This window comes from Corvus moneduloides, chromosome 11, assembly GCF_009650955.1.
Source record: "Corvus moneduloides isolate bCorMon1 chromosome 11, bCorMon1.pri, whole genome shotgun sequence".
NCBI lineage: Eukaryota > Metazoa > Chordata > Aves > Passeriformes > Corvidae > Corvus > Corvus moneduloides.
In genome coordinates this window covers 15,731,724-15,746,381 of record NC_045486.1, presented here as the reverse complement: position 1 = coordinate 15,746,381, position 14,658 = coordinate 15,731,724, and the positions used below count along the sequence as shown (strand labels likewise).

Below are 14,658 nucleotides of genomic sequence, written 5' to 3'. Positions count from 1 at the left end.
GTCTCCCTGAAGTCTTTTCCAGGCTAAACAATCCCAACTCTCTCAGTCTGTCTCCACAGCAGAGGTACTCCAGCCCTCTGATCATCCTCATAGCCTCTTCTGGACCCACCCCAACAGGTACACATTTTTGTCATGCTGGGGCCCCAGAGCTGAAGGCAGCACTGCAGGTGGGGTCTCACCTGAGCAGAGCAGAGGGGCAGAATTAACTCCCTCAACCTGCTGCCCATGGGGCTTTGGATGCAGCCCAAGACACGTTTGGCCTTCTGGGCTGCAAGTGACCCACTGCTAGGTCATGTCAAGCTTCTTGTCAACCAGCATCCTCAAGTCTTTCTCTTCAGGGCTGCTCTCAATCTCTTTTTCTCTGTTCCTGTTGAACATCTGTCCCCTCACAAAACAATCACAAGACCACACCTCAAAACAGGCTTGGGTAAGTGGGCTTCTTTCAATAAAAGGAGAGGCAGCTATGGGTAACCACCTGCAACCACCCTGCTTGGGAAGGATGTACAGTAGAGTTCCCATGATCAATCAGAGCAAGACTCCAGCTCATCCCTACGAAGTTTCTGCTTAGACAGTCAAGTAGGATAGAGAACAGTGGAAACATCTGGAGTACTCATCACACTGTTGTTCTTTTAAGTAAATAATCTACCTACCTATTCCAGGAGGAAGGCAATTGTGCACCAGACTAAAGCTTCCTAGAGTGGGAATCCTCCAAAAAGTAAGGTGACAGTAGATCAGGAAAAATAATCACTTTGCAGACTACATCCTCGCTGTAGGCTGAAGGCTGGATCCCTGCTCTTGAATACAGGATGCCTCCCTTACAATGCTTAAAATTAAATAAACAGAAGGGGGTGGAGAAGGTGCAAACAAAAACCCACGTTCACATCCCATCGCAAAGAGCTGCAGCTCTATGCAACGAAACTGATTCCCAGGAAGGAATTTCACAACAAGTAAAAAAAAAAGGTATAACAGGATTTGTAAGCATTAACAAGTGCCAAAATTAGATAGTTACCAATTTGGAAGCCAAAAGGTCAAAAAAAGAGGCACATCTGGCCTATGAGTAATTCAGAAGGAATTTGTTTACACAAGGACAGGCTGACAGGATGAACTGCTGCAGTCAGCACGAGACCATGGGCTGAGCACAGGAGGCACCCGAGGTCACCACACAAACCCAACCAGCAAAGGAGAGAGGTGGAGTCAGCTCTGGACATTCAGTTATGGGCCTCAGAAAACTTTATGATCAGATCACGTTTTCTGGAATTTGCCTCCAATCCTATCCCACAGGACTATTTTGGAAAATTTACCATTGAAGAAATAAGCACAGCCCAAGGCCTGGAGAAAGCTCTAAACCCAGCAGTGTCAAAAGAGCCTAAATGTCCATCTTAGCCGAAAGACACATTTGAAGAGTCACAGGCTACTTATTTCAAAGTCCTTTCTGCTGAAGTTCTGCTCTTACCAAGCCTCTCTTTGTGAAGGTGAGCTATGCCTACAAATCTGGTATCTCCACAAGTGAGTGCCATTTAACTTCATAGGAGCTAAGGCTATGTAAGACATTTGTGCTCCTGAATTTCACAAGAGCTGAAAGACTTCTTGGCAAGAGAATGTCAGAGGACAGTTCTCACTTCTGCCCATGTCTCCCAAATTGCCCCACTAAGGGATTACCTCTTTTTGAGTCTGTCTGCACATCCACTTATGTGAGCAGGTCTCAGAATCCTATCAGGAGCTGAAAATTTAACTTTTCATATATTCATATATTCAAGTTCTGTGGTTGCAGAATTTACAGCTGCAGTGACAGGAGAAACATTTCCCCATCACCTGTAAGCTTGTGTTCTGCTGTAGCTCTTACCTCTCGCCAGGATACTCCTAGTTTGAGATAAGCAGACCACACACACAGCCTGTTCATTTCACTGCCTTTTGGGCTGAAGCCCTCACGCCTCCAGTTGAAGACAGCTTTGCTTCTGAGGTACCTCAGCACAAGCAAGTTTTAAGGTATTTTTCATTAGAAAGCCATGTGCAGAGGCTGAGGCTAAAGTCTCCTCATCAGCCTCCTCCTTTGCAAAGTAATATTTCACACAGAGTTACAACATGCCTGCAGAAGGTTTATGTTTAAACCTGAGCAAAAAATCTCTATACCAATGCATATTTCCTATTTTCCATAATATTTCACAGAAAAACTGTTTACCCACTTAGCTTATACTACAATGCTTTTATTGACAATTTTCAGTGTTTAGATAAACACCCAAGCACTTTCTAACCATCCACGTGACATCAACCATTCAGCATTGCTGTGACATTTGACCAAGCACAGCCTTCCCAGAATTAGCCAACAACAGCAGCAAATCTGTCCCATAATAAAACAAGTGTTCATGCACACTCATGTCAGCTGTAACCACACATGCAAAGCTTTCCTTGTACTTGTAAAAAAAAATAATCCACCACCAAACCCCCAAAATAAAACACATTATCTGCCCTCTCTGGAAAAAATAGATCATATGAGGAACGTTTTCACAACTTATCAGAACAGTGAACACGTCCTCTGATCTGATCCTGCACAACTCTTCACCCAGACAGACCCAAATGCTTACAGTTACTGACCCCAGACAAGCGTAAGAGCCTGTATTTTTGAAATCACATGCAAAATCCATACCTCTCATTCTGATTTTCCTTTAGGTCCTCACCACTTAATACTGCAGCATAGAATATGAATTTACCCTTTAGATTCTAGATCAAAGCAAGCACACTCACAGGATCAAGGCACAGGACTGCAAGACTTCATTTCTTCTCATCAGCTTCCCACCGCACACACCAGGAGTGCTTGCCCTGAACTTTGGGTTTCAAGGTGATTATGCAACACTTTAAAGTAACAATTGTTAGCCTATAATTTAAGAGCAAGCATTTATTGCAGAGGTACTACTTCTGATCTAACATTTACAGTCTCACATCTATGCTAACACACTTAGAATTCACTTCTGACAGCTTTAGTGGCTTATCACGCTTTTACATCTACGCTTTTACACCATAGTCATGACTGCAACTCCTGCCCATAGTGTCCTTCTCTTTCATTTGCATTAGTCCTTGCACAGATTAGTTCTACTTTCAAAGCAAGCTGCATCACCCAAGCCTCCTATATTTACAGAAAACACAAGCAGGTGGGCAGAGCAACTTTGAAGTTCATGTCTATTGTTACAAACACGTCCAATACCCTGATTCATACCGAACTTGACCCAACTGCCTGAGAAACCAGCATCTTCTAAAGCCTCCAGTCTCCCTCTGCCTATGGAAGTGAAAATTGGTTTGGAGCGAGTTTGTTTTCAAGCTCACCAACCTTGACAATTTTTCATGACTCTTATGCCACAGCTTATTTAGGATTGTTTTTTCTTCCTATTCAACTTGATGACAAACTAGTTTTGATGTCTGTATTCAGTTATTCTTTCTTGCATGTTAGTCAGCTTCTCTCCATGAGAAACCAGATACTGCACTGAGTGGTTTTACACAGCCACTGTTTTCATTAATATCTGTGCTTTCACAATGCTTAACAAAAAAATTATACAGCTACACAGCATTATAAGCTCTCCTTGGAAAAATATTCTCATGGACCTAAGGGTGAAAACAGGTTCAAGATGTGTCAAGAATAGTGTTCATGTATTTTAGGGGTACCAAAACCAAATAATAACCTCTATGTCTATTTTAAATGTAATTAAATCCTGAAATGTCTGCAAAATCTCAGGATTATTCAATAGGCAGAATCCTGGCACACTAACACAGCAGTAGAGAAAGAAGGAGTAGGTTCACTTTTCATTGAAGGAAAAGGTGACCTTGGCATGAAATCAAGATCTGCAGGTGGGAGCTTCAAGTCTGAATTTGACAGGAAAAATAACTATCTCAACTACCCAAAACCCACCAAAATAAGCAATTCACTATTAAAAAAGCAAGCATTTGGCTCTAAAAAAGAAAGAAATTAAAATACAGTGAAATTTAAGTCTTGCAGTGAGTTGTAGGAGCAATGGTACTCTTAAAGAGCCCAGTATGATGTATTTCTAAAAGATACAAGACATGACATTCAGTTGAAAGGCAAGAGGAGACTGACATGAGTGTACAAGTTACTATGGAGCCAAGATTTTCATGCTCAGGTTATACTTAAAATAGCAAACGAAGCCATTTTCAGAGATATCAGTTTCTTTTTAACAGCAAAGAACATTTCAGATCAATTCTAAATTTAATCTTAACCTAGGGTATTCAAAACAAGCTCTCAGAAGACATTATTTATTCCTCTCCTCCTAACTTTAGCAATTTTAATTTAATTTAATTTAATCCAAGGATATAGTACTAGCTATATTTTGCAGCTCCCATGCTGCATGCCCAAGCCAAAGCTTGCATTTGGGTGGCAGTTCAAAAAAACTCCTTTGAAGTAATTTAGGACCCCAAACCAAAGTATGTTTCTGCTGCATGATTGAGCATGGATTCACTTCTCCCTCTGCAAATACACAGCACCTGGTCCAAACCAACACATTACACCTCAGAATACAAAGTGCCCTGTTTCCTACAGGCTCAGAGCACCAGAAGAGCAAACCCTTGTCAGCCACCAGCACATGACACACATTTGCCTGTCAGTAGCACACAAACAGCTGGTCCCAGCAGCATCCCTTGGATGTTTGGCCAGGTAAACCCTCTTCCACAGGGCAATAGTTTCTGTTGGAGGGATAGATGTTCAGGGTGGTTAGTCATTGCTCTATGGATTTGTTCAGCAGCTCCCTTCAATGGACATCTTAAGAGGTTTTATAATGAAGAACTAAGTTTTAGAAGAGCTCAGGCATTTTATTCCTTTCCTTAAATTACTACTGGATAATATGCTCTGGCAATAACAGCAGCACAGGAGAGGGTGAATTTACCATCACCTCCCATTAGCTGACACCTTGTCTACATTATTTATTATTTAAGCCATTCATTGGCATGTTACAAACCAAAAGAGGTATTTTTCTCCCAGAAAGGATTTGCCTCTGCTGCATTTCAGCCCAGTATTACACTGTGCCATATTTTAAATTAAAACAGATAGAGTTCAAAGCTAGACCAGTTCAACAGGCTAATAAACAAAGAGGTCATTGGACTGAGAGTTTCATAGCCTGCATAACTTTAGAGTTAGAACACAGGAGGGGAGGAAAAGGAAGAAGTCAGATTTAGCCAAAACCAGCCAAGGATCAATAAACACTTTCACCTCCTCCTTCCTTATGTGACTGCTTCCTCCCATGCTCTCCCACTAACCCAGCACTAACCAACCTCTGGTTTTGTTTGCTTTCTTTACACAGCACTCCACATAGTAGGGCATCAGGCTTAGAGCTGCAGACTCAAATCTTGTCCATCCCAAAACATTACGGCTATTCCAGTATCTCCAGCAATGGACTGAAGTCATATGAAATAAAAACACCACTGTATTTGAGAGATAACGTAACATCAGTACCCCAGTAAAGATCTAAACTGATATGGTCAAAGACACTGCCTCAGAGCAAGAGATGTTGGCTAAAAGTTTACCCTTCAGCTGGGGTAATGCCACTTATGCACAGACCCCACAGTTCACAAGGAGCCTTTCAGCTTACAGCTCATGCTGAACAAGACTAACCAAAAACCAGCTATGGTAATAACATACAGCAGAATCCTGTTAAGTGCACCCAAATGTATCAAAAATATCCAGAGACTGACAAGACAAAACAAAGATGTTTCAATGAATCATCACAAAAATTACAGCTTGTACGGGCAGTAGCTTTAAAGGGTCACTTTTGTAACAGCAAACATCAGTTCCACTTAGATCAGTGCATCACTGAATTACTCAGTTGCTGGATTTATCCTCAGGTACAGTCAGAACTCAGAGGTCTCAACACATGATTCAGGGAACAGATATGAACTAATGTCTCCAGGTATTTAGGAAAGAAACTCCAGTACAATATGTCACCTATTTGTCATGTGTGACACCTACACACGGCAATATTTTTTTGTCTTTGCTGACTGTCAGTGAAAAGGTATTGTGAATTCTATTTTCAGGACTGACAGCAGCCTGAAGGATTCATATCAGCTAGCAAAGCCAACTTCAAATGTTGCTCTTTTTTTTTCAACATCTGCTTTTTTTTGTGAACTATCATTCATGTCATTATGAACCACACATTGTTAAACAGGGGTTGTTACTAAAAAACCACATCTATACATGCACTAAGTTTATCTTCCTTTTAAGATCATTATATATCATTACCCTATGAAGTAAGTACAGTTAAACAAAAACAAATAATACAAGGTTAGTTAAAAAACAGGTATCTTGCAGCTCAAATAAATAGCAGGGAAAGATTCAGTCACTGAGTCACACAGTCTCAAGCTGCACAAAGTGTACTGAAAAGGAACTCTCCACAATTACTGGTCTCTGACCTACCCCAGTGCCATGGGTCACATCCACACTGCTGCCATATTTCTGGGGTTTCGCTGCATCACCATAATCAGCTGCATCAAAGTTAGTCTTCCACACCATCACCTGCAGAAGAAAGTTAACTCCATTAAAATTTTCTATCTAAGTTTGCTTATAGGTCAATTTTTTCAACCCTTCAGAGAAAAGTCAGCAGATCCACACAAAGTTTCCCTAGAAGAGCTTTGCCATTGCTTAGATTAAGGATGTTGTCTGTAAATATGCTACTGAATACAGACCCAGCTCAACTGAGTTCTCAATGGATAAGTGACCTCTTTCAACATCCTTTGGGTCAAGAACATCATTAAACTAGAATGACCAAGAGAACTTCAAAGCAACACAAAGAATACACCATTAAACCACAAATATTTTAAAATACCATGCTCAGCATTATGACATTTATCAGCCACGCTCCAACCAACCAGTCACTCATTTATCATGAGACTCATTCAGAGGAAAAGGAGAGTTAGTACTAAGACCAGCATTAGAGATCTTAAGCTAGTTTGTCAGCTGGACATCAAACTTAAATCCCACCTATAGGCCTCTGCTCTGCATAACCCAGTACTGATTTCAGAAAAGAGGCCTCTAACACATAAATCACTTCAACATATAAAGAGGAAATCTAGGGATTAAACCCCTTAGCAGTGACTCTACAAGTCTAAAAAAGTAAAGAGCAATCCAATCAACGATTTCAGAGGTCTAAAAGACACCCAAGAAACAAAACAGTTCATTTGGTTATCAAAAAGAGCATTCATTTTTCATTTACAAATTTTCATCACTGCTTTGCATGAAATAAAAGCAATTTTCTTTCACAGTTGCATGGTTAACCAACAAGGCCATTCCATTGTGCAACAGGGGAAAAAGTGATGTTCTTAGTGAATAGACAGATTTGTCTCTTCACAGCTAGCAAAGGTGCTGTTAAAGATGGGCATTGCCACCTGGTCCAACCTGGGGATTAAGAGCAATGCAACACAGCTCATTGAGGACTGATGACAGAAAAGTGGATCCTTACTCAGACCACTGCTTTGGGCTGAAGTCTGTCAGTGTCTTCAGCAGGGCAACTCACACTGTGTTAAAACCAGGACATATTTGCAGCACAGGCTTGTGCAACGGGCCTGTTTGCAGTTTGGTAATTGAGTGTGAGTTTCTTGGAAGGCTACATGTCTTAAATTACCACCAAAAAATTGGGTTTGACCTCCAGAGATGTTGTTAACACAACAGCAAGTCACTTCAGCATGGTCCAGACATACAGAGTACACTTTTGCTTTTCCCATAGACAACAGAGCAGCAGCTTTTAAAGAAATGTGAATCTGGATTATAACTCAGAAAGGAATCAGATACCTGTTCATCAGAACCTCCAGAAGCAAAGAAGTCTCCATCTCTTGAAAACGCTACACAGGTGGCTGGTCCCTGCAAACACATTTAAAAGATAGGTTTAAAAGAAGATAAAAGGAAACAAAGTTTTACAAAGTTCCATTCATTACAGGTATTTATCATTTGACATCAGCAATCTAAAGGCAAAATTTGAAAAGCTCTTACCTGTCAGGTAAATGGGCCATAATTAACATGCTAAGCTTGTGGCACTTACCATTTCCCACACTTTTGAGTGTTTAAGACACCCACTTTTCAATATCCATGGCACAGACAGGAACAAACCGATTTTTACAGGACCAGGCTTTTTCTTGTTCCCCTCAAACATTCCCTCTTCACTATAGAATTAGAAATTTCTAAAACTCCTGTTCACTTATTAAAAGTGTTGAAATTATGAGGTTTTTTTATAGTAGGCTGGCTTAAACTGCTTTTCTCTTAGTAGTCTGATAAGAGAGATGCCAGAGTTAATGCATCCAGGATCACCTCTGCACAGCACTTGCATTTTGAAGAAGCCTCATGCTTACAGCAGTCAGTTCTGAGAGACTTTAAATGTTTCTGAGTGCTACAGCACACCTTCCACACCACACATCTACTTTAGTGTGTTTTCAACCTTCCTGCAAGCACACAGGAGGATGCACATGGGAAGGCTGAGGGAGGCACTCCAAGCTGGAACTAGAGATGAGGAATTGTTACGTGTGTTCGAGCCCAGGCACAACAGACAAACTGTTCTGCTCAGAGTAAACAGCTGAGCACCCAGATCGTGGAGTTTTGTGTCAGCTGCTGAACACATTCCTCTGCAGACTGCTCACCAACACGGACAGAGCTCAGAATGAGAACTTCCAGAAGCTGCCTATGGAGCTGACAGGCTGGGGAGGGTTGGGAGGAAACACCAAAATCAAACACCAAAAACTCAACCAGAAAAGCCACAATCACCACCAAAAAACTCCACCACATGACCATACATCTCCTGACAGAAGCAGTTACCCTCTTTCAAGTAAGATCATTTATCTCAGAAGGCAATTAAGAAGCTTCTCCTCACCCTGTATCAAGTTGGAAGGAGACACAATTCTGAGTCCACATCTTCCCAATGGACATCACATAGAAACCTCACATCCTTTCTTTGCCTCCTTCATAAAAGTGAACTCAACATAATAAATCCTGAAGATAGACAAATACCCAAAGATTGCATCTGAGATAAGCACCCAGCTCTCACTGCAACCTGTGCCCCAAAGTCCTGTGGGCTTCCAACATGCTGGCACAAGGTTATGCCAGCAAAACCAGAGCCTTGCTGTGCTCACTCCCAGTGTGAAGAGTTTTAACATCCTTCAAACACATTAAGGTATTTCCATATTATCATTCCACATGCAGTGATTTCAAAATGTTTTGAGGCCTTCTCATAGCAACACCTCACTAGAAAGAACTTGCCAGGAATGATCCAGCAGCAGCAATTCCAAACCGCACGCGCAGTCAGTGGTGTGACTAAGCTCGTTCACCTGACACAGCAATAACTAGGGTAGATATTTCAGACCAAAGACACTGCCATCAATCAGCTGCGACAAAGTGTGCCTCTGCCTTTATTCCCACCCACCTACCCCGGTGTTCAGCTCTCTAATCACATGTCAGGAGTGGAGGCTCTAAAAAAAAAATGCAAAAGCAAAAAACAAATAAGCAGTAAGAAAGGGCAGAAACAACTCCACAGCCAGAAAATTGCAGTGGTGAATATTGCTCCAAGATAACAGAGGTGAGCATACAGAAGCTGCTCTTGGACTATAATAAACCAGTCAGAGTTAGGAGGGCAGAAAAAATATTAAGACAAAGTGTTCAGGAAAAAGCACAAGTAGGGAACACTGGAAAGGAGCAGTGTTTCCTAAAAATATTTCTATCAGTGTAAATATTTCAGTGTATTTAGACAAAATCTAGTGCAACACAAATCACATCAAAACAGGCAATGAACTGACTCCAAAGTCATGGCATTCTGAAGGGAAAAAAAGTTCAACAGAACATATTCTTCCTGAAATAGAAAATTATATCAAAGACCAAAAGTGCCTTTATAAATTGAAAGAAAGGGAACAAACAAGTCAACGGACACAACATCCTCTACAGATTTGTTGACATAAATTAAGTGAAAAGTACTCTTGCTACATACACTTACAGAACTCTTCCAAGAAACAACAGGTTTGCTATAGCAACATACAAATAAGAGTTTGCCAAATACCCCTGCAATTTAACACACCAAACAAAAATAAAAAGCTACACTTGCCAGTTATTAGACACAGACTAACTTCCATTTGTTCCAGGTAAGCACAGCAGAAATCCAACAGATTTCAGATGAAGTTCTGGATAACAGGCATGAGATTGGAGACTGAAGAATTCAGATTTTCATTTTCCCCCCTCTTTTAACTTACTGCTTGCATTAAAAGTATCAAAAAGTAGCAGTTACATATTCATCTATAGAAGTAGCAGAGTGAATTTTAAGCTTATTTCCCACATAACTAGAACTTGTGGGATGCAGCAACCTTCTACGGGATCACTCAGCTCCTCTTTCTGTACCAGGATCAAATAGCTTTCTGTTAGTATTTCCTGGAGGTTCAGAATTTCCAGTCTGCACCCCTATTGTCCAGGGTGTTCCACACAAGCTGCTAGCACCAATCCCCAAACTCCTGCAGCTTCTTGCCTTAGACTAGACAGCAAGCTGCAGGAAGAAGGGGTTGGGCAATGACATACACCAAGTTAGTGGTAAGAAACATTTCTATTTAATCCTCAGCGGGTCAACATGAGGACTGCCAAGTTTTTGTGAACGTCCAGTAGCGTTTGAAATTTTAACAGCAGCTTAGGTGACACTGGGAGAGCTGCAGAAGTTTTGAAGAAAAGTGCAGAAGAAAGCAACAAGTGATCCGCTGAAATTGTTGAGTGAGAAGAACATGGTCACTAATCAGTATTCAGCTCATCTTCAAGAGTACCAGGCAAGGTAGAAGCAAGTCCCAGAGAGCCTTGAAAAGGACAAATAGCTCAAACACTGGATGGAGCAAAGCAACCATAAAGAAAAAGGAACCCATACAGAAGGAATGGTAACAGCATCAAACCTCACTGTTTGCAGCAGCATTCCCAGTGAACAAGATTCAGTCAAGGCCAGATATGCATGGCATGGCAGCTGAAACACCAGGTGACAGCCCATTTCTAGCTGTGTATGTAGGTGAGAAAGGTGAGACCCAGCATACTACATAATTTATGTGCAGAGATAGAGATTACACCTTCTCCCTGTTTTCCCACTTCCTACAAAGGAGGTTTGTGACCAAGAGGCCTTTACTGCCCTAGCATTTCACAGCTTGATCAGCTTAAACAAAACATTATGTTTGGCCTTCAAAATAGATGTTCAAACCATTCTGAATGACTTGAATGCGTTAAGTGCCAAGAGAGGCGGGATCTGAAGCCAGGACACAAATTACACCACCAAGTGACTGGCAGGATGCTAATAGCACCAGTAACAACTGACACAGGGGTGACATAAGACAACAGGAATAGCATCCCTGAACACAAAGCTTTCAACGGTAGAGCTAAAAATAGATTTCTCTGAAAGAAACACTTAGAGAAAGGCCGACAGTTTAGTCTGGAGAAATATGACTGGAGCCCAGAATCACACCTGCACACAGCAGATGAATGTGTACCATGCATAAATAATGAGTGGACAATCACAGAGAAATCCTTCTTGAACACCCTTTCCTTCTCCCAGAGCTGCTGGGGACAGAAGGCACATCACTTCAACAACAACAGGGCCAACACCAACAGGCAAGTCAAGAGAGGCCAGACTTTCAGGCTTCAGCTAGGAACAGAGCTAACATTTTGGCTTCAGCATAAGAGAAGAAACAAGAGCCAGGTTGGAGAAGGTCCAGGAATAAACCAGAGAAGAGTAGTTTAATGATACACTGTCTGCACTATGAAAGGAGAGGCAGCGTAGAAGGAAGCTGCAGAGACAAGTGGGGTCAAGGATGCCAGTAGATTTTTATTTTTTTTTTGTTTCAGTCCTGCAAGAAACTAATGCATAGTAGAGAAAAGCCAGGTAAGAGAGCAAGGGAAATGCTAAAAGATGGAAGAAGGCATATCTAGAAGATGCAAATAGTTGAATTAAAGGAGAGCTTCCTCTTCCACTGCCACAAAAGGAGATGTAGAAGTGGGAGCCTCAGTACATTCAGCCAAACTCTCCAGGAACAGACTAACTAGTGCAAAGAGAAACAGGAGACATGAGAGGAGACAAGGCCTGAGAAGCAAATCCAGCAGCAACGAGTACACTGGGATCCCAGCCCTGGCATCATCACCAGCTCCAGGCATGAAAGAACTAATAACAAACAGAGCAGTCATTGCCACTGTTGACAGTGCTTTCAGCTCTTCATGCATGGGAGAAGAGGGCAAGTCACATAGGAAAGGGAAAAGGGAAGGGAACCAAGGAGAAAAGCACAGGGAACAGAGATGACAACAGAGATGTTTTCAGGTGGAATACCTCTGACAAGAAGTCACAAGGATTCTCAGTCCACTGGGATTTGAAAAATTCCCGAGCAAGACTGTCATGCTTGCACCCTCCTTCACGAGGGAGTAAGGGCTACAACTAACATAAGGAAAGTTTATACTGGCATCTTACAGCTGAATCATCAGCAGCTTTAACTCCTGAAAGCTTCAGTCTATAAAAATACAAGGCAAAGACAGAGAACTCCTATTTCCTTTCAAGACTCAGAAATGCTAGCCTGAAGTCAGTTGCTTGTTGTTTGCAACACACATTTCTTTCTTTTTTGACTTCTGTGTAGCCCTGAGATGTCCTCACACTCTTCAAAGAGGACCAGGCCTGCACAGATGTTTAATCCCACCTAGGCAGAGCTGGCAGCTGACCATAAAGGAGCACATTTGTTTCCTATGCACCTGCTCAGGAGACCTGACTCATTAGTCAGTGAGCAAAGCAGGGAGCATTCATGTTGCCCAGGTAGGTAGAATGTAGCTACTTCACAGTTCAAGTCAAGGCTGCTTCAAGACTTGTAACTTTGCATTTTCTGTCTTCCTATTCATGAACACAACCATGAGATGTTTTCTAAATATTTACTGAGAACTTCATTCCACTGAGGAAGTCAGTCTGGAAATGCTCTAAACCACTCCAAAGGGCAGACAAGCACCATGTACATACCTGCTCTCCTCTAGCAACTCTCTTGGGGTGGCTTAGGGGCCTCAAAACATTCTGTTCTTCAACAGTGATTCAGTACTAGAGGTGGATTTACATACCAAGCCAGTGTCTCATCTGTATGGAATTAGATAAGAGCACTTCACAGCTTGAAGCACTCCAGAACCAAAATATGCAGCACAATACAGAATGATATTTTGCAGCTGCAAGATGTCAGCTCCAAGCTGCAAACTTCTGTCTCTAATGATCTTTCTGCTACAAGGGGCCAGCTACATTTCAATTAAAGACAGCAATGTAAACTTGGCCAACCTCCCCATGTAAACTACAGCTAATCAGCTGCTAACAAATTCCTGGCACTCCAGCAGTTGCGTCAAAGTATGCCTAAAGGACCTTAAGGTTTTTTTTCCTTCAAGTGTCCACTTGCATGCAGCCTTCCCAGAACAATGTAACAGTAGCCAGCTGTCAAAGTAGGAACAAAGTGTCAACCAGAATGTTCAACCACACGAAGTCAGAGCTCAAGAACATCTTCAGAACAGGCTGTCCATCTGGTGACCAATCTGCAGCACTCACTTAAAAAGGCAAATCTACTTAATGACCAAAAAAGTCCACACCACTTTGTTTTTAGCCACTTGGGGATACCGGCACAAATCACAGTGATAACAAAGGGGACAAAAAAGTCCCTTGATATTAAGTAGCCGGGATTTATCTACGAGCAAAACAAGCCGGAGGAGCAGCCAGTGCAGGAATCCACCCCAGTGGATCCACCCCTGGTGACAGCAGAGCCTGTAGCCACGGACAGCTGCTTCCTGTGAATGAAGCACAGGTTGCCTTATGCTTTGAGCAGAAAAGCAAGGTAACTGTTCAATCAGTTGGTAAAAGAACCAACCCACAACAATACAGCACATGCCAGACAGAGAAGGCCAGGCAGGGCTATACCAGGACTGGTTCCACAGTTATCTCAGTGCAATCCCTTAAAGACAACCAGAAAGCTCTACCAGCCACTTCAATACTTGCTTCCAAACTGAAGGAACTGTAAACGCCACAACAGCAGCTACTCTTCAGCTGTGCCAGTGGCAAAGCTTTTCCAAGGCCAGTTAGATGCCCAGGAGAAAGAGGCAGACACTGTTTTACTGATCTGAAGGAGCAGGGAGGAAAAACAAGGAGCTTTAATTCTACATTTGAATAGATGATCCCCCAACTGTTCTGTAAAAGCCTCAAGTTAAGTACAGCATTAGCCTAAAGGGACTTTCTGTTGCTAATTCTGAAGATCTCCATCACCATAATCAGTTTTGGACTCTCATTCAATGCTAAACTTTTTCTGTGCTACTGCAGTCACTGAGGCACAGCTAGCAGCTCAGATAGGAGAAAAACAGAAAGCAGGTTCAGCCTTCTGCTGAACCATAACCAGGCACATCCCTTCCTGAGGGAAGGGGGAAAAGTGTAAAGATTCCCCATTCTTCCAACACCCTTTTCCAGGAAGCTACTTCCCAAGAACTCACTGGGCAGATTAACACAACAGACAAATATGAAAACAAGATTAAGGCAACAGAAGCTTTGCAGCCCATATCTGATAGGAGTATCCACTTAGTCCAGTTTTCCAAGTAAGAAAAGTTTTATACAGCTGAGGCTGACATGTTAGGTTAACCAGCATTTGTTATCTCCTCCCTATTCTTTTAGCAGTTGAACC

At 42.0% G+C, this 14,658-nt stretch overlaps 1 protein-coding gene across 14 annotated transcripts in view; it reads right to left on the bottom strand.

Moving 5' to 3' along the window:
- The window catches only part of POC1A (POC1 centriolar protein A), an 88,446-nt gene that overhangs the window by 62,472 nt on the left and 11,316 nt on the right, over positions 1-14,658 (bottom strand). For all 14 annotated transcript variants that reach the window (XR_004242289.1, XR_004242290.1, XR_004242282.1 and 11 more), the window contains exons 8-9: positions 7,781-7,849; positions 6,410-6,508 (exon numbers count right to left, since the gene is read on the bottom strand). Coding sequence is in view for 1 of the 14 variants with exons in the window: in XM_032120522.1 (XP_031976413.1) it covers positions 6,410-6,508; positions 7,781-7,849 (168 nt within the window). In the remaining 13 variants the exon portion in view is untranslated. The remainder of the gene's footprint in view (positions 1-6,409; positions 6,509-7,780; positions 7,850-14,658) is intronic.